The 22684-nt window shown below is 37.8% G+C and overlaps 1 protein-coding gene across 2 annotated transcripts in view; it reads left to right on the forward strand.

The window, feature by feature from the left end:
* The window catches only part of PTCH1 (patched 1), an 88731-nt gene extending 66513 nt beyond the window's left edge, over positions 1–22218 (forward strand). For both annotated transcript variants that reach the window (XM_072596908.1, XM_072596907.1), the window contains exons 17-24: positions 1642–1825; positions 3292–3572; positions 5459–5596; positions 10237–10379; positions 13811–13910; positions 14787–15041; positions 17463–18003; positions 18980–22218. In XM_072596908.1, the coding sequence (XP_072453009.1) occupies positions 1642–1825; positions 3292–3572; positions 5459–5596; positions 10237–10379; positions 13811–13910; positions 14787–15041; positions 17463–18002 (1641 nt within the window). In that variant the 3' untranslated portion in view covers position 18003; positions 18980–22218. The remainder of the gene's footprint in view (positions 1–1641; positions 1826–3291; positions 3573–5458; positions 5597–10236; positions 10380–13810; positions 13911–14786; positions 15042–17462; positions 18004–18979) is intronic.
* Positions 22219–22684: the final 466 nt, after the last annotated feature.

Below are 22684 nucleotides of genomic sequence, written 5' to 3' on the forward strand. Positions count from 1 at the left end.
AGAATTGAAGGAATGATCATTTTCATTATTTGACCTCTTTGTGTCACTCTGGCCCAAAAAGTGAAGATAAGTTGCTCTCTCATGAATGAATCACAAGGAAAGGCAGATCTGGAATGTAAGTGGCCAAGTTGGCCACCAAAAAAAGTGCTATGAGTCACTTTTATGTGGTAGCTGTGTATTCCACTGCAAATGCAGTTTATTTTCCTGACACTTGAATATAGAAGACAATTTTTTATTCATTGAAGTGTGCAACTTTATCTGAGATCTCTTTTCATTAAAAGGAAAGTGCCTTTTTAAGACTTCCAGGAGACCCTGTAGACTACTCTTCCTTCCTGTCTATATAACTTACTTCTTTGCCTTCAGCCTGAAAAATAGCAATGCTGATGATCTCTGTTTATTGTCTCTTCTTTTTTGTTCCTTTTTTTGCTTATATTAAAGGTGACAGACTGAGTATATTGTTTGAAGTTATTATGGCATGTGGAACATAGTGCTTTATGGTGACAGGCAGTATGCTGTCAGGCTTGATAAGACCTTGAACAGAGATATCTGGACAAGGGGTTTAAAGGGAGGGGTGTATTATAGGGAGACATACAAGTGGCAAGGTTTGGTTTTATGTACCAGGTACACCATGGAACCAATGTCATTGGACCATACCTCCTGATATAATTTCCTGTGCCTAGGAGAGAGAAAAGTGTACTGAATCCAGAAGGGCTGGGAGCTGGAGTGCACAGTCTTAAAGACAGATTGAAGACATACAGTTGTTGCATATCCTGGGGATTAATTGAATCCAGATCCTTGGATTCTAGTTTCCCCTTGCTCTCTCTCTCTCTCCCTTTCTTTGTCTCTCTTTTCTCTCACTGTTTCAACTGTTGTCACTGTTGTTTTTCATTTCATTAGAAGAACCTAAAGCTAGAGTCAGGTCAGAATTTAAGATCAAACAAACAAAAAACTCAAAATGATTTTCATCGAAGTGAAGTCCATAAGTCAGACTTTAGTTGGAGAATGTTCAGCCATCTATAAGTTAAGTCTGGAATATCCAGTCTCCCAGAAATAGGCTTACCCACAGTCAACAGATTATTGCAGCACACTCGTCTACTTTCTTGGCGTTGGGCATTTTCTGAATACACAGGTCATAGGAGGCAAGTGTTAGCAAAATTTATACAGATGTTGTTTTATTTTTATAGCTCTCCTCCATTTACTGGGTGGCATTTCCTTCAGTGTTAACAACAGAGGTTAACTGCACACAGACGTGTATAGGGATTCTTGCCAGGTTTTTTTTTTTTCCTCCTTTAAATATGTTTTTCCAGCTTGGTCATTTTCCCCCTTGGCTGCAGACAGTCTTTTAGCATTCAGGTTTAATTGGTTCAGTTTATTCTAGAACCATCTGCAGAATTATATGTGTCTTGTAAACAATCGGCGCATATTATGATGTACTTTTTAAAAAAGAAAGAACTCAAATGTGTTCCAGTGAAATTTTCTGCACTTTTAAGCAGTGGACATTCTATGCTTGATTGTGAATGCTGGGGTAAACCTTTATTCTGTTCTGTCTAGGAATGAACATATTTGTGCTTTATTTTTTACTATTAAGACCTTGAAAGCCAAACCCAGTTGTGAAAGACTTCTGTTTCTCCCATTTTGCAGTTGACTAAACAGCGTCTGGTGGATGCAGATGGTATCATTAACCCCAGTGCTTTCTATATCTACCTGACGGCTTGGGTCAGTAATGACCCAGTTGCATATGCAGCCTCTCAGGCCAACATTCGACCTCACCGTCCTGAATGGGTCCATGACAAAGCAGACTACATGCCAGACACAAGACTGAGAAGTGGGTAACACTTTATTTAATTGTCTGACAGTTTACATAGGTGGGCCTTTTCTTCCAGGCCCAGTAACTTTCTGGATCAGTTGACATTGTACAGGTCTCAGAGGTATAAACAGAACAATATGTTTCTTTTACTTTAAAGCTTGGGAGACAAATGCAGATGTATAATGGAACATAGAATTGCACTGAGGCCAGGTTCTATCACTTTGAGAAATTAGAGTATATAATCTTACTTTAGTTGGAACTATGAAACTTGCATTTGTCATTTCTTTTCAGTGCTTCTTGTTCATTGCAAAAAATAAAAGTAGCCTCCAGATTGAATGATATTTGGCCTCTGCAAAATTTTGTCATTGGGAATTTCACGCTTACTCTAACCTTGTCAACTTTGGTGTGGAAGAATTGTTGCCAAGTTGCCAAGTTAGGTCATTTCCATAAGCCACCAAACACCTGTATTTTGTCAAGAGTTGTTTATACCAGTACAAAGAGGTTTGTTTATAGGAAAGTCTTCTTTTAGAATAGCCTCAAAAACCACAATTTTAAAGGTGATCCTGTATGGTGTAGTTTGCATTTACATCAGAGTTACTAAGAGACCTCTACTTTGGTTGCTAGATTGGAAGACCAAAGAATGAGAGACAGGGAGATTGGCTCTCTTGCAAATGTGATTGGATAGCAAGCCAGTTGTGTTTGACTGTATCAGAACCCTACAGCCTTATGGCAGTCAGCCAAGTCTTGTCTTAATGAAAATTTATAGTTGAGATTATAATAGGGCAAATCATGTTTAGCAAGTCAACTGAATGACCCTGAAGGGTCTGGAACACACAACGGCAGAAACTAAATGCTTATTGTGTAAGGATTTTTTTTTTCCTGCTGCCATAGAGTTAGCATTACATTAAAAAAGCATGGAAGATGTAAGTTCCTTAGATAGCTAAAAGATAAAGTCCTGCATTTTTTTCAGCGAAGCATCTTTTTAATGTTATGTAGCTCTATAAAATGATTGAATAGAACTAGGCTTGAACTGAATTTTTCACTCAACTGATGATTTAGCAAACATTTTGCCTCATAATCGATTCACAGATTGTTTGGAACTTTTACAAAGAATGTTCATTCTTGAAAAATAAAATTCAGAGGTTAGGATTATTTTTTTTAATCTTCAAACTAAGCGTCAAATATACAAAGAATACAAAGACATCAATGTAATTTAGTCTTCGTAAGTAATAATGTCCAAATGAATTTGTGGGCCCTGTTTTCTATAAAATCCTGTTTTTTGTTACCAGCATAGAGATTGTTTTGGTACAAAATTATCAGTAATGCTTTCCACCTCTTGGAAATGACTCTGCTATGCCAAAAATAGGAGTTTGTCACATTTTTCAAACTCAATCATACCATATTTATTTTTGCTTCAATGTTTCAAAAATCGCTCCTCTCCTCAGTGACCATTTTTTTACCTGTTATTATGTCTTTCTTTCTAGTTCCCCCCGCAGAGCCCATCGAATATGCTCAATTTCCTTTCTACCTCAATGGGTTACGTGACACTTCAGACTTTGTAGAAGCTATTGAGAAAGTGAGAACAATTTGCAATAATTATACAAGCCTGGGAGTCTCCAGCTACCCAAATGGATACCCATTTCTTTTCTGGGAGCAGTATATCGGCCTTCGGCACTGGCTTCTCTTGTCCATTAGTGTGGTCTTGGCCTGCACGTTTCTGGTGTGCGCAGTCTTCCTTCTGAACCCCTGGACGGCAGGGATCATTGTAAGTTTATTATAAGGGTCTTTGTTGAAGTCAAATTCCTTTCAGCATAGCTCTTGCTGCAGTCGGAAAGGTTTTGTTTATGTCTGGGCCTCTGGTGGAGTGTGTATATTGCATCATCCATGATATATTTATTCTACTTGAGGCAGTAAGGTTCATGGTAAAGGTACAGCTTTAAGAGTCTTAATCTTATGGACCTACTAATATGACTTTAAAATTTCCTTATAAAGATAGGAGAGTTTTCCAGCCTTTCTCAGAATAGCACACAGTACTAACCGTGAACATTTATTTAAAAGACATAAAAATTAACTTTAAAATTCTGGTTTTTAATCTAAAAATTTGCTCTCACAAAATAATTTTCCATGTTTCAATGAGCACAATTCTATATTTGCTATTTACACCTTTAGAGGAAAATTAGAATGGTTAGGATACCAGTGTGTAGAAAGAAAAGATGTTTTATTTTTGCCTCTAAACAAAAGGAATGGTAAAATAATATAAATTATATAGCCTATTAATTCATCCATTCTGCAAAGTATACTTCAAGATCTGAAGTAAACTAATGTGGAACTGAATAATGGCATGTCCATGTTTAAATTCCATGAACTATTGAAGAGTTTATAAAATACCCAAAATAGAGAAACATAGAACAGTTACTGGTTTCCAGCACCATAAGTCTATACAACAGGTATGGGAAAAGGTAAATGTTTAGTCTAGAATAGTTTTCATAGTTCTTAATCAAACAATTTATATTGTCCATCTTTCATTAGCTTATAAAAAACTTTATTGTACTAACTCTCCCTCCCCTCCTCTGCCATACCCCCATCCATAGAAAAAAGAAGAAAATGTCCTTCATCTCTTCCACTTGTAAAAAAAAAATTAGATTTTGCACCCTATCCCCTTACCCTTGCCTGAGAAACTCCTAATTCTAATCTGCTGGGGAATTTTCCCCCATATTTCCCTACACTTTGTTGTTCTTTGCAAAGAAGATATAAGTAAAACGTGAAAGCTTTTCCTTAGATTTAACTGTTTGCTTCGTAGACTTCTAGTTTCTCCAAGTTTCTTCAAAGTCAAGAGGCCCTTGTAACCTGATACTCATCAACTGATTATAGCATTCACTTTCTTCCAGCTTTTAAACTTATTCTCAAGTCATCTCCACTTAATCCATAGACTTCCCAATCAAAAATAAAATCACTTTTATTTGCAAGTGTTTTGTTTCTTTCCCATTCTGTTGCTATTAGAAACACAGTGATGACCCTTTCTTCCCACCCCATCCCCAAAAAAACCCTTCTCCAGACTTGTAAAGTTCCAATTCAGCTATAAGTTGAAGGGTAATTTCGAACAGATAGAAAAAAGGCAGAACAATATATTACTATTTGATTATTATTGAAAGTGTAACTAATAGGGAACTGGTGTTCAATCTGACAAGTTATTTGTGGTAGGAGAATTTTGACTGAGGGCTTTTCATAGTCATGGTTGTATAGGTCAGAGAAATCTGAAAAATGTACATTCTGCAGTCCCTTTGAAAATGTTAAGAAGTCCATACTCGTCCATATCATTGGAAGGTATATAATATCCTTTTCAGAAGCAGGAATTCAAAATTTGTTGACCAAATTTAGGGAAAATCTGTTTCTTTGGTTCAGTTAGAGCACAGAAACTCATAGATTCATAGCTGGATCTAGTAAAACATCCTCATTTCAAAAAAAAAAAATTGAAAACTGTGGCCCAAAGAAATTAAGCTACTTGCCCAACAAAATGGCTTTGGGACAGGGATCTGAACCCAGTATTTCAGACCCAGTTCTTTTTCCATTTTTTTTATCTTGGGCTCCAGTAAGATCACATTTTTCCCAACATGATCTGTTGCACCATTAACCATATATGCTTTCTTAAAGGTGATGGTCCTAGCACTAATGACAGTGGAGCTTTTTGGAATGATGGGCCTGATTGGAATCAAGTTGAGCGCTGTCCCTGTGGTTATCTTGATTGCTTCTGTCGGCATAGGGGTAGAATTTACTGTTCACGTTGCCTTGGTAAGTAAAATGAACAGACTGCATCTATTTGTTAAGCAGTCATGGTGGCATAATGGGCAAGGATCATGGACTTGGAGGCCTGATTTTTCAAATCCTGATTCAGATACTTGCTAACAGTGAGCCATTCATATAATCTCTTTTAGCCTCAGTTTCCTTATCTATAAAGTAGAGACTTAATAGCACCTACTTCACGGGATTGTGAGGATCCAATGAGATAACGCCTTTGCAAACTTTAAAATGTTATATAAATGCTAGCTGTTATTATCATAAGAGAGATGGGACAGTAGATAAAATTCTGGACCAGGAGTCAGAAAGACCTGAGTTGAAGTGTGACCCCCAGATGCTTACTATCTGTAAGACCCTGAGCAAGTCACTAAACCTCCTTCTGCCTCAATTTCTGAAAAATGGGGATAATAGTGTCATCTACCTCCCAGGGTTTTTGTGAAGGTCAAATGAGGTAATATCTGTAAAGTACTTTGCAAACCTTAAAGTGCTATGTTATTATACTTAACTATCATTATTATAGTTAGATGTTATCATTATTAGTGTTAACGGAAGTCTTTTGTCTTTAGATCTAGCTCTTAGTCTCTAAGAAAGGCTAAAAAAATTCTTTTAGTATGAGAGAAAATGTCCTATCATCATATACTACAAAATGGACCTTTACAAAACTGAGTAGTAATGAGTCTTCCTTTTGAGGAAGAAGACAAAGATAGAAAACGGGAAAATAAAGAGGAATTGGCAACAACGTGAACTAGACTTTCGGCGTACTTGTTAAAAAATTTTTATGAAATATATGTAAATAAACATAAAAAGGTACTATTTTACACATTATATCATGCCTAATATTTTATAACATCACTATGAGCATTGAACTTACTGAACTATTTCTTAGATAAGTGTATATAGTTTTCATTGTGTGATGTGTGTGTGTGTGTGTATTTTTTACGAGTAATCAATGAACAAGTATTTCTTAAATGGCTCCCCTATGCCTGACTCTGCTCTGGAGTCTGGGAACACAGAAGATGAAAATGAAACATCTCTTCCCTCAAGAAGCATAAATTCAGTAGGAGAAACAGTATGTACCTATATAAGTATATGCAAAAAAAAAATCAAGAGTTCAATTTAACTGTGCATTTATTCAGCACCTACTACTATGTGAAAGACACTATCCTAGGTGCTGGAGAATCAAGGAATGGATAGGATAAAATGGTGGTTTGAGTTGTTTAGCAAAAAAAGATATTTCCAAGTTGTAGTGCCTATAACTGGGCTGATGTAGATACATATGTTCCTGATAGGCACTTGGGTAAAATCATTGGGGTAATGATCCCTGGATAGACAAGCAAAGAACCATATCCCAGACTTACACATACTTCCTTTTCTACCCAAACCTCTTTTTCCCTCACCAGTCCAGAAATTCATTCAGTGTTGGAGAAAAGAAGTTAATATTGTGGTTTGGGGGTGTTTTTTCCTTTATTTTTCATCTCTTGAGGGGTAGTACAAGTATTAATATCCCTGAAGGAAACTCAAGCTCAGAAGGCATTGCCTCATATGAGGGAAAAGAAGACTTTAAATAAATATTTGTTAAAAGGATGAATGAATGAATGAGTGAATGATTAAAGAAGTCATATTTGGAGCTATACTAACTACTACTGGGAAAACGCAGAATCTGGCCTAAAGCTGTGAAGGGTCACATAACCATATTTAGCAATTAATGTTTCCTTATTTTATTTATTTCTTTCAAACTTGTAGCATTTTCTTTACATTTTTCATAGCTAATTCTCTCCAGGTTCAACCACATGGCATATATATTTTATGCATATGACTCTTCCACTGATACAGTCATTGCAAAATAATATCCCTTTTGTCTACATTGTTTTAGTTTTGGTAATTCACCTGAAGTTCCACATTTAACTGCCCTCCAAGATCTGTAATGATGTAAATCTTAGAATGCAGTTGCCTCTATTGAAATTAATCTCGGTCTTCTCTCCTCCTAGCCTTCCTAGACCAACCTTAGTTTTGAAGAAAGCAGAACTTCAGCAGAGTTTTGAGAAAGGGATGTGGCTCTAGGAAAGGGACAAATGAAAGATTTGTACTAGTAAACACATTCCATCACTCAGTGGTCACAAGTTTTATATTTTAGAAGAAACCCTGTAGTTCCCCATCATTCCTCTCATTACTGCAGTTCATTTGGTGGACCTTTAAAAAAAAGTGTAGGTGTTATTTCATTAAGTAGAACAATGTGTGAGAGGGGTTTCCCTCAGGAGGGGAGGTGTGTGACAAGCTAAAAAACAAAGGAAGAAAAAACTACAGTCTCCAACTTAGAAAACACATAATATTTTGGTGAACATTTTGGTGAAAACCAGTTAAGAATCTGTAAATCCATTTTCAACCCAATGCAAATTAAAACCTTTTTTTTTGAGGTGGAATTGAAAATAAAGGCCTCCAGGAACAGATTTTACAATGGAAATACTAAGTGACATCTTAAACTATAATGGTACTACTGGTTCATGCATTCAGTATATAGTATGAACATAAATAACCAAACTCGTGTTGTATAAACAAAGTAGGGAATGCCTGCAGTGTTGATACAAGATTTAATTACTTTCATTTAAAGAGTTTCATGATTCACTTGTGAGCTAGCTTTACTCAGTCACTAGTGACTCTTTTACTGTTTATAGTTCAATTTCTAAAAATCAACAGTGCCCCCATTGTATCGAAGATATTCTTTAAATATACTTTCATGTGCTAGATGTGTTAGCTCCTTTAAAGCAGCCCAGAGAGATAGTGGAGGAGAATTACCAAAAGTTTCCAGATCTTCCAGGAAAGGCTTTAAGAAAAAGTTAAGCAGCCATCAGTCTGGTGTGATTTAATAGGATCTAGTCCATAAATAGAAAAGATAAATTTGATGCTCCTTAAAAAATCCTTGTGCCCTAGGTATCGTTCAAAGTACAAATGTAAGACGCTTTCTACTTTCTTGGAACTTGTATGCCAAGAAAACTAGACTAATAACATCCCCAACCACTGTATTATAACTAAAACTAGATTCACCTTAGCTATAGTACCCTTTATGACAAAAAATACATAAGTAACTGTTTCTGGATGTCCATTTATTTGCTTAGCTGTTAAATAAGAATAAGATTAAGAATGCCAATTTGAGAGCTAAGGCTTCTCAATTTTTAAGTGTAAAGGTACCAAAAAATTTAAAAATGGCTGCTCTCTGTTATCACAAAAACTTATCTTTTTTTGAGCCAGTGATTTGATTGCTGATATTTTATCCCAGATACATCATTTCCTTTTTTGAAAGTAAGATTCATCTCTACCAAAATATTTGCAATAGCCCCAAAGTGGAAATCACATACTATATGTCCACTAATTGGAGAACAGGCTGAATAAATTGTGGCATATCCATGCATTGTAAGATCACAGCACCATAAAAGCATGAAACATATAAAGAAAGATGGAAAGATCCATGTGAGGTGATGCTGTATAGGCAACAGAACTATAATCGTATACAGATTGATTTTAACTATGGTTGGGTTTTTTTTTTAAAGATCCTTAAAAGACAAAAAGAAAACATGAAAAGAGGGCCAAAGGTAGTGGGATTTGAATCAGTCCTATAGGGAGATACAAAACACAACTACCTTATTTGCTTATTTCTTCATTCATTTGGTTCTGCCTCGTTAAAAGTTGAGGAACTAGGATACAACTTTGCCCCTTTTGGTTGATACTTATTAAGTGTGTGTGTGTGTGTGTGTGTGTGTGTGTGTGTGTGTGTACACATTTTTAAAATCTGTCTACCAAGGGTTAGCAACGTCTTTAAAAGAAGTATACCAAGTTTCTGACTCCCTCTTTTTTTCTGGTTCCTCTGGACAATAACTCGCAAACAGAGAGGAAATATTTCTCAATCAACTATTTTGGCTAATTTAATGATTTTTCACTGGGGCAGGGGAGAAGAAATTAGTTTTGAAGTGTTCCTAAACTCTGCTCTCAAACCAGTAATCCCACACATGAACCTATATAACGTTTTTATTTAATGCCAAGGGTACAGGACAGATATATACAGAGACAGAAGTATGACCACATTTTTGTATATAAAGATCTTAATTTACAAATGTGAGTAGCCCTAATTGTATTTATATAGCAGCTTGGGAATGCATCAGATGTGACAGGGTAAAAAAATCTTTTTACCATGCCATAATTCCCAACAAGGATCTCTACCATCATGTCCGTTGGGAGAATTAATCAAAATACCGTAGTTTTCATACCTAATATATTTCAAAGTAAAAGGAATGCTTCAGGGAGGAAACAAAGTTTCTTGGCTATTGTTTTCTTTGCGTCTTTTTTCTATGTTTGTTTCCCACCTCATGGTAAATGCACTTTATTTATGTTCCATTGCCACCAAAAATTCCCAGTGATGCCAGTGTGAACTATCTCCAGCATCAGGCCCTTTTGCTTTAGGCCTAGAGTCTAATTAAGCTACTTTGGAGAAACTACAATAATTCAGGTAGGAACTTCTCCCATTCTGGAGAAGCAGGTTACAGGGGCAAACCTTTGAACGCTTTAGGATGAAGTTGAGTTTAGGATGTGTTAAACTTGGTAATCTAATGTTTTGGGGTTTTTTTGTTTTTTTCATTTTACAGGCCTTCCTTACTGCCATTGGAGATAAGAATCGCAGGGCTGTGCTTGCACTGGAGCACATGTTTGCCCCAGTTCTAGATGGGGCAGTGTCCACTCTGCTAGGGGTGCTGATGCTTGCAGGATCTGAGTTCGATTTCATTGTCAGGTAAGCACTTGGATACATATCAGTAGGGGATGTGGTGTACATGAGCATGCTCATTTGAACAGGCTCTTACAAAATACAAATTTCTCTGATAATTATATTATTTGCTCATTTTATCCTGTGTATATTGTATCAAAAATTTCTTTACTGGGACAGTGCTTCCTTTCTACTTGGAGAAACACAGATTTTGGAATCACATCTCAAGGAACTCACAGAACATTTAGAGGGTCAAATGAAAACTATGCATATAAATTGTTTTGGATAACCAGGAGGCCTATATAAATGTATGTTGTTCAAATAGAATGAGTCTCGATGCTGCCACTGCTATCAGTCAGACTTACTTACCAAAGAGTATTATTTTAAAAAAAAACACAGCTTGATGCTTATACTGACCAAGTATGACCAAGTATTAGAGGGAACAATTAGATGCTTTACATATATGTTTCATGTTAGGCAAGAAGGGATAGGTAGGGTAGTGTGGTAGATAAAAGGACCAACCTCAGGGCCAAGAAAACCTGATTTTCAGTTCTACAAGAGACACATCAGTCAGCAGGTACTTAATAACTATCACACATGTCCTAGGCACAGAAGATTCAAATAGAAACAGATCATTTAGTATCTCAGTGAAACAGGTAACTCATTAAGATTCTTTATCCATTATAGATGAATCAACTTAGCATAGATGCAAGAAGCTATTAACATGAGAGTGCTACACATGGGAAGGGGGGGAATCACATGTCTAGGAGGAATAAACATGGTAGTAAGAGGAAGAGATGGCAGTATACCTCAGAGACTCTGAATTTGATTGTCATCTAATGGTGTCTGGAACACCAAATATTTACAAATAGCTGGGATTGTCACCCTCTTTTCCTTACTTATCTAAGATCAAGTTCATATCTAAATCCTGTGGAGAGTTGAGAAGCATTAACATAAAACTTGATATAAAATTTGGAAAGCCAAGTCTTAAGATTCTTCTTCTCAGAACTGAAGACAAGCTGTTTCTGGTGAATTTAATTAAGACTGTGACCTTTTGAAAATAATTTGGAGGTGGAGTGAAATGGATTTTTTTCTCGTCTCTAAACAACATGGGCATTTCTGCAAAATGGCTTATCTTAGAAGCAACGCGGATTCTTTGTGGAGGCATTAGACCTAAACTAATTAATGAATAATTAGAGAATATCCTAGAATTGAGATTGTGGTAGGGCAGGACCAAATCCACAACAAAATATTCTTTCTTTTTTTTTTTAAATGGGCTGTTCAGACAGCCTTAAGCTTGCAGGGATGATCTAAATAGGCCTTCATGTTTTTTTGTTGTTGACAGTCATTTTAGAGGAAAAACTAGAGTTTTATGTGAAATTTTGGCTCCAGTTCTTTTTTGAGGGTTTAGGGAAATGTTACCCTAAACCATTTGAGTAGATTTTTTTTTTAGTAAAAGATTGGGGCATCTCATAACCTCATGATATTCCTGCCTGAAGTGGAATCTCCATGCCTTGTGTGTTTTTATTATTGGGTTTAACTGTATGATAATAGATGATGATATTCCTTTTAATCTAGTTTGTTGACAAACTATTCAGTGATCAACTTGCCACTTTCTAATAGAATTTTGACATTCATTCAGTTAAATAGGCAGAACTTTCATGGTCTCAATTTGGCATTCATTACTCCTTTGGCTTCTCATTTTGTAGAATTTTTGTTTCTCATTTTCATGTCTGAATAGCCAGATATAAAGCAAATATTTTAGCAGAATTTTTATATTATATCAGCTTTGTCTCCAAGGAGTCTTAAATGGTTTCCAAAGGAGCCTAGCACTGATCATTCTACTTGGGTGGGGGAAGAGCATCGGGAGGTTAAATAGTGCCTTTACCTCTTCCCACACAGTGTAGGCACAGAACGGAATCTTGGAGGCAAGAATTCCAGATCTCTGATCCAATGCTTGACAGCCCATTCCTTTCCAGAGATATAAGGGTTCCAGTTTCAGGGACTCAGGGGAACTCCAGTCTTCCAGAAATGGATGGATTAGCCTGATAAAGTCCTCACTGAAGTTGAATAAATGTGCAGACATTGTATACACTAAGCAGTCAGAAATATAATCAGCCTGTTTATTCTTCTGTGAGACAGATGAGATGCAAATGTTTTAATGCCTGTTGTTGATATATGTCCCAGTCTAAAGTTCTAGCAGTTTACATTAGTGGAAGACATTGATTTCGTTCATTTTTACTAATGTAGCTTAAACATTCCAAGTGTTTACAGTACTGAGGTATTTGCATTTTTATAGGAACTCTTTATTTTTTTTAATCTAACATGGAAACATATATAGTCATGGTAAAGCTCGAAGCCTGTTGAGTTTTATGATCAGGAGAGCCATTAACAGAGAGATATCTTCCCCTTTTCTCCATGACACCCTAACCCCTTCCCCCTCCAGCCCACTTCCATCAAAATTGCCCTATTCTGAGCCCTAGAAATCATTAGTTACAAAAATGCACCCTCGAGTTTAGTCTGAACTCTCCAGCTGTGCCGAATACCAGCTCATGAGACTTTCCTTTTACTGACAGGTTTACCTTGGTATTCATGAAGGATCCCAGACCTTAGCCCTCAATGGTGGGAAAGGACAGCCACTTGTGCACTTTCCTCTTCTTCCATAATGCTTCAGCCTTTATGTTTGAATTGGCTGATGCAAAACAAGAGTATTCAGAGATGCTAAATTGTTCAACAAAAGATTAGCCTGCAATGCAGCTCTGCTATTGTGGAGTGCTCTGATTCAGTACAATGCTGGAGCTCCCCATAGAAAGGGCAGCATTTTCTTTGCAGAAAGCTGGTTCCTGTGTTCTAAAAAGGTTGCAATTTGAGCTGTTTGGTAAAACTGGAACTCACAGAATTCTAGGCAGAAAGTTGTGATTAATGAACAGCGAGGGAAAGCCTTACCTGATACACTAGAGATTTAATTAGAGATTCTGCTAGAAGATGCAGAAGCATTTCACAGTGGATTAGCTGCTGGGAGAAGGAGGCTTCTTTTCCTCCTGGGCTAAATTGTTTAAATTCTACACCCTTCACTTCATTTGTTTGCTTCTGCTGGGTTTTCACTAATGGGGGCCCCTTTTCATTGTATTTGTGCTTTCAATCTGTTCAACCATTCAGTTCACATTCCATATTTCTGTGTTTGTATAACACATTCACAAATAACATTACATGCCACGAGATTTCTGCAAATTAACAAACTAATGTTTTTTTTCTTCCTATTACCAACACTTGGGTTTGTCTTAAGGTAAAAAAAAAAAAATCTTCCACTAATTCTGAGCTATATTTTAACTTGCTTTTTTTTATGATAGAGCTTTACCATTTCATTGAAAAAACCTGTTAAAAAATTTTCTGCGTTGTGAAGGAAATTTTTCTGTATTTGTCATTGTACATTTCTCTTTCCTCTTTTTATCTTCTAGGTATTTCTTTGCAGTTCTGGCAATCTTAACAATCCTGGGTGTTCTGAATGGATTGGTATTACTTCCGGTACTTTTGTCCTTCTTTGGACCCTATCCTGAGGTCAGTAATTATACTTAGCATAGTGTACGATTCATTGACTGACAATGTTATTTTTTCCTGGTGTCACTCTTAATTTAGATACTTTATCTACATTTGTTGGTGATTTGCTTTTTAAAAAGCATTTCTGTAATTGTGACTGTTTTGTTCCCAGTGGCATACAAAGGATGTCTTACAATGGTGTGGGTTTGCTTTTAAATCTACTCACTGACAATTGAAATCTCACTGACCTGGATATACTAATATAATTCAGATAAACTTATAGACTATTTTTGTCTGAATTACAGTTAAAAGTGTGTCATGCCTTTTAGATTTATTTGAAAGAAAAGGGGCAAGCTTTTTGTCCCACCTAAATTTAGGTAGTTCAGAGTCTAGCCTTATTTCAGCTCATTTGCCTTATATTGGCTTCAATGAGAGAGAGAGAGAGAGAGAGAGAGAGAGAGAGAGAGAGAGAGAGAGAGAGAGAGAGAGAGAGAGAGAGAGAGATGAGCGGAGAGAGCAACAGATAGTGAAGTAGTAGTAATCTAGGAGAATATAGGCTACTTGAGGACCTGAACTGTTTTCTTTTCTGCCTTTGAACCCCTGGTACCTAACACCGTGCCTGACATATAGGTACTTAATGTATGTTCAATTAAAGTGATTTTAATTCTTATGATTCTTGTAGTAGGGGAAGAGTAGAAATTTGTTTTAAAGCAAGGGCCATCAGGGAAGGAAGGGACACCTGAATACATTATTTTTTACATATGCTGATTCAGACAGAGAATATGTCTTCAGTTACAATTGCTATTTTCTTGTCATTTTGCAAGCATTTATTCACTTACTGAGTGATGCTGGAAGGATGATTAAGTGTCTTATGCTATATTTTAATCCCATTCCTAGGTTACACCTGCTAATGGGTTGAACCGACTTCCCACTCCCTCCCCTGAGCCACCCCCCAGCACCGTCAGGTTTGCGGTACCCCCACGACACACAAACAATGGCTCTGATTCCTCTGATTCCGAATACAGTTCTCAGACAACGGTGTCCGGCATCAGTGAAGAACTTTATCAGTATGAGACTCAACAGAGTTCATGTGCCCCAGCTCATCAAGTAATAGTGGAAGCCACTGAAAACCCTGTCTTTGCCAGATCCACTGTAAGTAACCCAAAATATACTAAATGTTAAGTAAGGGGAAGGAGGGAGAGGGTTGAAAGGCACGCTCCCCTACCCCCACCAAAAAAAAATGAAAAAGCAGTTGTTATACACATCTTACATATATACTAAGTAGTATACAAAGAGAATTGTAGACAGTAGTGCTTATGTCTGCTGTGAGCTTTCATTCTAGGACACACGACAGTCATCTAGAAAAAGCAATCCAAATCATAAACTGCACACAAACACATGAATAAAAACATTAAATATCACCTTGGTATAAGGTATATCAGGTGGTAGTGTTGATGAGCGGAAAGACTCCTAGAATTGGCAGCTAGGTAGTGCAGTGGATAGAGCACCAACCCTGAAGTCAAGAGGACCTCAGTTCAGATATAGCCTCAGATACTAGCTGTGTGACCCTAGGGAAGTCACTTAACTGAGACTGCCTGGAAAAAAGAAAGATATGGGTGCAAGTGTTGACTGTCCTACTTGATGTGTGACTTTAAGAGAGCCAAGATGGTATCCTTAACTTTTAGAAAGGGTTTTGGATTTTTAGTTGAAGGACCTTATTCCAAACCCTGACTTTGCTACATAATCCCTGAAGGCCTTGGAAAAATCACTCAACATCCCCAATCCTCATTCAGCTTCCTCATCTTTAAAAATTGGAGATAATAATACCTACTTCTCAAGGCTTTTGTTTTGTTTTCAATGAGGAAAGTCCTTTATAAACTGTAAAGTACTTTCATAATGTTAACTACTCTTATTATTCCTGGAGTTTACAAAGTGTTTTCATATAAACTATCTCCTTTTGCACTCAAAGCATCTCTTGTGAAGATGTAGGTAGAGCAAAAATCATTCTTCCTATTTTACTATTGAGGAAATATGGGTTTTGACAAGTGAAACCAGTTTCCCCAATTCCATAGCTATGTGGCAGACCTAGCACTCAGACCTGGGTTTTGTGACCCCAGAAGTCCAGCGTTCATTTCACCACACCCTATTGTCTTCAAAACCAAATAAATTTTACCAATAAGTTCACTTTTAAATTAAGGGTAAGGATAGAAAGAAAATTCAGATGAGATGCACAGGAATGAATGAAGAGGGGGTTGCTGACTTGGTGGGGTTTTTTCTTTGTTACAGGGGCTGGTTTTTTGGTTCAGGGAGTGACAAGGCAGGGTTTTTTTGGAATTGAAGAGGATGTAAAAACAAAAAAAAATCAATAAAACATTTCTACATAGCAAAATTAATTGCATAGGGAGAAGGTGCTCTGAAATAACATCCGTAGCTTTTAGAATGATGCATTTTGTTATAAGTAGTCTTTGCTTTTTCCGTTGAAACTGTTTGTCTTTGATATGAAGACTTTCAAAGTTCATAAGGATCCTAGGAAGTAGAGGCTCTCTAACACCAGTAGGTCTCAAGCACAGATACATGGGCTATTTTGTTCTCCATGTTGGTGATTTAGGCAAAAAACAAAACACAATTTAAAAACTACTCTCTGGGAAATAACTTTGAGTGAAGGAGCAAAATTCAGGTTACAGGTTTCTATTCCTCCTTCTTTTAACCTTTGCTCTCCAGGGGCTCTGGAAGAAGCACGGAGCTCAACTCCAACAAACTATATTGGCCTTTGAGCCTCTAGGCTATTATAAATCAATGATTCCTGCAAGTTCCTTCAACTTGTGGGTACTCCTTGGGCTGGACCAATCCAACCTTTCCCATGTAAAAGGGGGAAACCAAACAAATAATAACATTCCTTCTCTCTTGCCGCCCCCCCCCCCAATAATGCCTATTGAGCTGTAATAAGAATCTTTTTGTTCAGTGGGAGCCTAAAGTTAGGGACAGGAGTAATGGTTCTTTTGTTGAATGTGGCTCTTGTGCTACTTGAGACTTTTTTATGAAGACTTAGAAACCAGACTGCTACCAGCTGACATCCTATACTTGGGCTCTGGCTGGACCCATGGATCTATTGCCAAAAGTCCCAGAAGATAGCCATCCACTTGTGAGGCAGAGCTCCTTGTCCACCCAGATTGAAAAGAGTGGGGAGCAGATTGAGGGAGATAGGCAGCAGGAATACCTTCCAGCCATAGCTCTGTATCTATGAGTAGGAGCCCTCCTTTCCTACCAGCAGTGTTTGAGACAAGAGAGCTTGGGAATGGGACCAAAATAAGATTTTCAGTCATCACAGTCCGTGAACTCACGTAAGAATATACCTCTTGCAAGAAGCTTATAGCCTTCACTGTGTTCCTGGCCTTAGTCACCAGTCTCATCCCAGGATTTTCCTGGATTCCTTGAGTGCACTGGAAGCTTCAAGCCGAAATAAAGCTACAAAAGGGTGATGAATAAGAGCTGTAAATTACAGGCCTCTAAGTTAGCAATGCATTCATCACCTGGGTTGTACTATTTTAACCAGATATTGCCCTCCCTCTGCAGGTGGTTCAGCCAGAGCCAAGGCATCATCATCCATCAAGCCCAAGACAACAGCTCCACCTGGATGCTGGACCCCATCAGCCCGGGCATCAGGGCCAGCAGCCACAGCGGGACTCCAGGGAAGGGCTTCGACCACCCCCTTATAGGCCACGAAGGAACGCTTTTGAAATTTCTACTGATGGGCATTCTGGACCTAGCAATAGGGACCGAGTGGGCCACCGAGGAGCCCGTTTTCATAACCCTCGGAACCCAGCATTCACTGCCATGGGCACTTCTGTGCCAGGATATTGCCAACCTATCACTACTGTGACCGCTTCCGCTTCAGTGACAGTGGCCGTGCACCCTCCCCCCATGCATGGCCGGAACCCTTGGGGAGGAAGCTGCCCATCCTATGAGGGGTACCATGAAACTGACCATGGGGTGTTTGAGGACCCCCATGTACCTTTTAATGTAAGATGTGAGAGGAGGAACTCTAAAATAGAAGTCATAGAGCTGCAGGATGTTGAATGTGAAGAGAGGACAAAGGGAAACAGCTCCAACTAAGGTATGTTGACTTGGGGTTGGTTTTAATTTTTAGTTTGGGAGTTTCATGCATTAACTGATGGGCTTAGGTATAAAAGACAGAAAGGAATTCTTCTTTGGAATTCCTTTATCCTGGTCTCTTAGGTACCAAGGTGGTAAGTGGCTAGAGCCCTGGCCCTGGAGTCAGGAGACCTGAGTTCAAATCTAACCTCAGGTACTTCCTACCATATGACTAAGCAAATTAAATCCTATCCTCTAAGATGGAGGCAGTGTACTAAAATTTCCCAAGCTAAACTTTGTTTTTGCAACATCCATTGTGTTCCTAGGGAAGTTCAGTGTTATTATGAAAACTGAATGGGAGAATTTGTGAAAAGTTGTTTGTAAACTTGAAAGCACTGTGTAAATGTCAGCTTGCGTCCTTGTGATTCTGAGTTCTGATCATTGTTTTCTGCCAGTGTACCAAAATGCTCCTTGTATCTTCCATTGACACCTTGGATGATAGGATTTACGGTCGACATGGATCTGAGAGATCATCTAGCCCAGGGGCACAGAACCTGTAGCCTCAAGGCCACATGTGACCCTCTGGGTCCTCAAGAACAGATTTGTTCTGTGAAGTTTGGATTCAGTCAAAGGACCTCATTGAGGACCCAGAGGGCCACATGTGGCCTTGAGGCTGCAAGTTCTCTACCCTAATCTAGCCCAACCTGTTCATTTTACAAATGAGAAAACTGAGACCCAAAGCAGAGAAATGGTTTGCTCGAAGTCCCCTAGGTAATAAAAAAAACAAAACAAAACACAGAGCTACTGGGCATTGGAACCCAGGCTTCCCCAATGCCAAATCAGGTTTTCTTTTCACTGAGTACATCATATTTATTGCCTTTCCAACTGAATGATTTCTGAATTAGTATTTTCCCCCTCTCCATTATTAACTTTGTGGATTCATTTTTAAAAATCTTTACATTTTACTCACTTTTTGCCTTGTTTTCTCTCTTTTTAAGGATAAGAAAAACTGAAGCAAAGAGGCCAAAGATGGGGAACCCCCCTCTTTCCAGAACTGCTTGAGGAGAACTACTTGGAGTTATGGAAAAGGATGTGCTGCGTCAGGATGACAGTTCACTGTTACTGTAACCTATTGTATTATTTTGTGAAATATTCCTATAAATATTTAAAAGGTGTACACATATGTATATACAAAAGAATGATGTAATTAGCATAATCTGGAGTTTCTCAGCTCCTGCTAATAGAGCAGAGATGGCCCTCTGGGTGCCCTCTGCTCATTTTGTATATTGACCTCTGTGCCACAAATGAAACTTAATTTACTCTTAAATTTCAGCATTATGTTGCTGCTGCTTAAATATTGTATAATTTACTTGTATAATTCTATGCAAATATTGCTTATGTAATAGGATTATTTTGTAAAGGTATTTGTTTAAAATATTTTTAATTTGCATATCACAACCCTGTGGTAGTATGAAATGTTCTGTTAACTTTCAAACACGCTATGCGTGATAATTTTTGTTTTAATGAGCAGATATGAAGAAAAGTCTTGGTGGCTTCTCTAGGGTTAATTGTGTTCAGTTCTCTTTGTTTTGCGGTGTGTGTAAACTGTGTGTGCATGTGTGTGTGTATGTATTTTCTTAATGTACTGTAGCAGTTTTCCTTTTTTTTTCTTTTTTTTTACTGTATTGTAACCCTTAGTGGGCTTATTAACCCAACCATGCTGGAAGAGTCAGGATTTCTTTATTGTTAAGCCCTGGTGGAAAATGCACTAGCTTTAACAGCAGGATCCACCGGTGGCCACATTTTTTAAATAGTAGAGTGTTCTCTCTAGTTCATATTATCTCCTAAAACCAATGGCTGTCTTTTCCCCTTCAGCAGCAAGGTAAATGTTATTCCACATGGATAGTGGTTGCTGAAATTGGATCATGGTGTACCTCCCTGTATACTGATAACTTCTTTTGAATCTTGAAATGACATTAAGGAATTGAATAACATGCCTGACAGTGAAACACAACTAGGTCATGAGAACGTGCTCTAGCAACCTGCATGGGGAGGATTGATACCGTATACCTCATGCCTTAATTGACAGGATCAGTGCCCCCCTTTACAGCTCACACAGAATACCAGATTGAGGAGAGGGTTGGAAGAGTAGTAGGCTGGGAAACGCTGCTTGTAAAATCTGTCCTTCTGGGGACTGAGTTATCTGAGGTATATAGGTATGCATGTATGTATGTATGTATGTGTATTTAGAGAGATGAACTAGACTAGCCATCTCATTTGATGAGCTTCTCATTAAGAAGCCAAACTGAGAAGTGATGAAAATTTTGCCTAGCCCTACTTCAGCTTCCTACCCGTAGAGCTCTATTGCTTCTCCAAAATTCAGTGGTCTAATTGGGCCAGTTTTCTGGATTTATTTGTATCTTTTTAAGAAATACATAGTAAGTTTCCTAGATACGAATGCATGACCAAGGGGGAAGAAAACACCACAGCCTTTGGGCTTCAAAAGATTTCTAGCTTCTGTAGCATAATATGCAAATGGGGGGAATTATTTCTAACAATGGGGAGTACTATTTTTCCTTCCATCTCCTATTTACTGTTCTTTGTGCTGTGAAGTTGTCAGAGGAGCAGGAAGTTACGTAATGTGCAATACATAGCTTCCTGCTGAAAGATGACATATTCAGAACCTGCATTTTTTGGAGAGGGGGAAGGGGTTGAGGGAGGGGATTGTGGCAGATCTCTCCAAACCAGGCATTATTTTCAAGAGATCTGTTCTCCCGGTGCTTAGAGTATCTTCCATTTGAAACTTTGACCCCCTCATCTCCTATCAAGGGACCAGTTATGGTCAGGGAAGCAATTCATACCCAATTCTGCCTTTCCTTCAACACCAGTCACTTGTTTACAGATAATTTGCAAGGGAATTCAAGGTCAAGGTCCTGACCCCATTCTGGCAGTACCTTAAGCTACTGGTAAGAGTACACTAAGGGTTAATCTCATAACTGCCTACTGTTCCAGCCATCTTATCTAGAAAATCATAGCAAAAAAACAAAAAAAAAAACACAACAGGCCTCCAATTATTAACTAGCACTGTAGTGACCTCAGATATAAAAAAAAAACCAACCTTTGTAACAGAACTGTATGACACTAGTTGGAAGCCACCTACAGCTGCCAAATGTGTGTGTTAGTGTGTCCGAGGCCCTGATGGCTTCCCACTGTTAACTGTTATGGTGCCTGTCAGCCACAGCCCTCTCTCCTTGTCCACTTCCAACCAGCCCACCTCTGCTTGCTGTTTCATTTCCTGGGTGGAGAAGGATGACCAGGCAAGAGTCCTCAAATAGGTGTCTTCTTTGAATTCTCACTGTTTTTATAACCTTATTGTGTTTCCCTTGTCCCTTCTACACCCTGGCATGTTTGGTGTATGAGTGTCTGTGCTGTCTACTGCTTTCTGCAGAGCCTAGAACCTTCTCTCCAATAGTCACATTGGCAAAGGGAGAACTCAGTGGCTGGCAATTATGTGTTGTGTTTGTTTAGATGTTAAAAATTTTTCATCTTTGGTGATATTTATATTTTTGTATCATAAGAATGTTTTCCTACAGTATTTGTCATGCCAGTTTATAACAAAAAAAATGCAGGGATTTTATTTCTATTGGAAACATAATTACAGCTGTGTTTTTCTTTTGAATGGAATTTTTATTTGTATAGAGTGCTTACTAATGTTAAATAGGACAGAGTATATAACATTTACGTTAAGGACTCATTTGTAGCTTTTAGTATAAGGAGTTAAAGAAAAAAGATATTCAAACTGGGTCTCATTGTCTGCCTATTTGGGCAGAAATGGGTTTGTGTCATTTCAATTACAAAGATAAAAGTATGCCATATAATTTATTTATATGAAAATTTATTTTTGTAGTGTACATAGTAGGCATCAAGTCTTTTGACAGAAGTATATTTTTAAAGAGTTTATATGTAATGAAACCATAATGTTTTGGAACTTTGCTGAGACATGAGTATGGTGCACACTTTTCATTGTAAAAGGCATTGAGGAAAAGAAACTTAACAGTGTTAAGAGAGTGAGAGTGAATATTCATGCAATTGTGAACTGTTTTTAGTTACCATTTGTGATCTAGTGTGGTTCTTATTTTAAACCTTGAAAGTGGAAATGTACAAACTCTCTAAATATTAATGTTAAAACACTGATAGAAATTCTAACATGAATAAAAATATTATAACTTATTGGTTACGTATTTGTTCATAGAATCCTTTTTTTTAAAAAAAAAGATGAGTAAGAAAGGTCAATTGTTTAAGCCGATTTCAACCTAATTCACAATTCTTCAGCCCTTTTGTTGTTGTTGAACCATTTTGGTCGTATCTAACTCTTCATGACCCTATTTGGCATTTTCTTGGCAAAGATGCTACGGTCGTTTGGCATTTCCTTCTCTAACTCACTTGACAGATGACAAACCATGGAAAGCAGGGTCAAATGAATTGCTCTGAGTCACACAGCTAGTAAGTGTCTCGGGTCAGATTTGAACTCAGGAAGATGAGTTCTTGTGGATACAGGGATGCTGCACCACCTAGTGCAGAGCCTATTAAGGACTTCTTTTCATTCTACTTGTGCGTTCTCTTGATGGGATTTTTTTAAGGTTTTCATGGGCCATGTGTTTTAACTTTAAGAAAGTTGCTGTCTCTCCTCATCTCACATACAG

The sequence above is a fragment of the Notamacropus eugenii genome, chromosome 3 (assembly GCF_028372415.1).
Source record: "Notamacropus eugenii isolate mMacEug1 chromosome 3, mMacEug1.pri_v2, whole genome shotgun sequence".
NCBI classification, from domain to species: Eukaryota; Metazoa; Chordata; class Mammalia; order Diprotodontia; family Macropodidae; genus Notamacropus; species Notamacropus eugenii.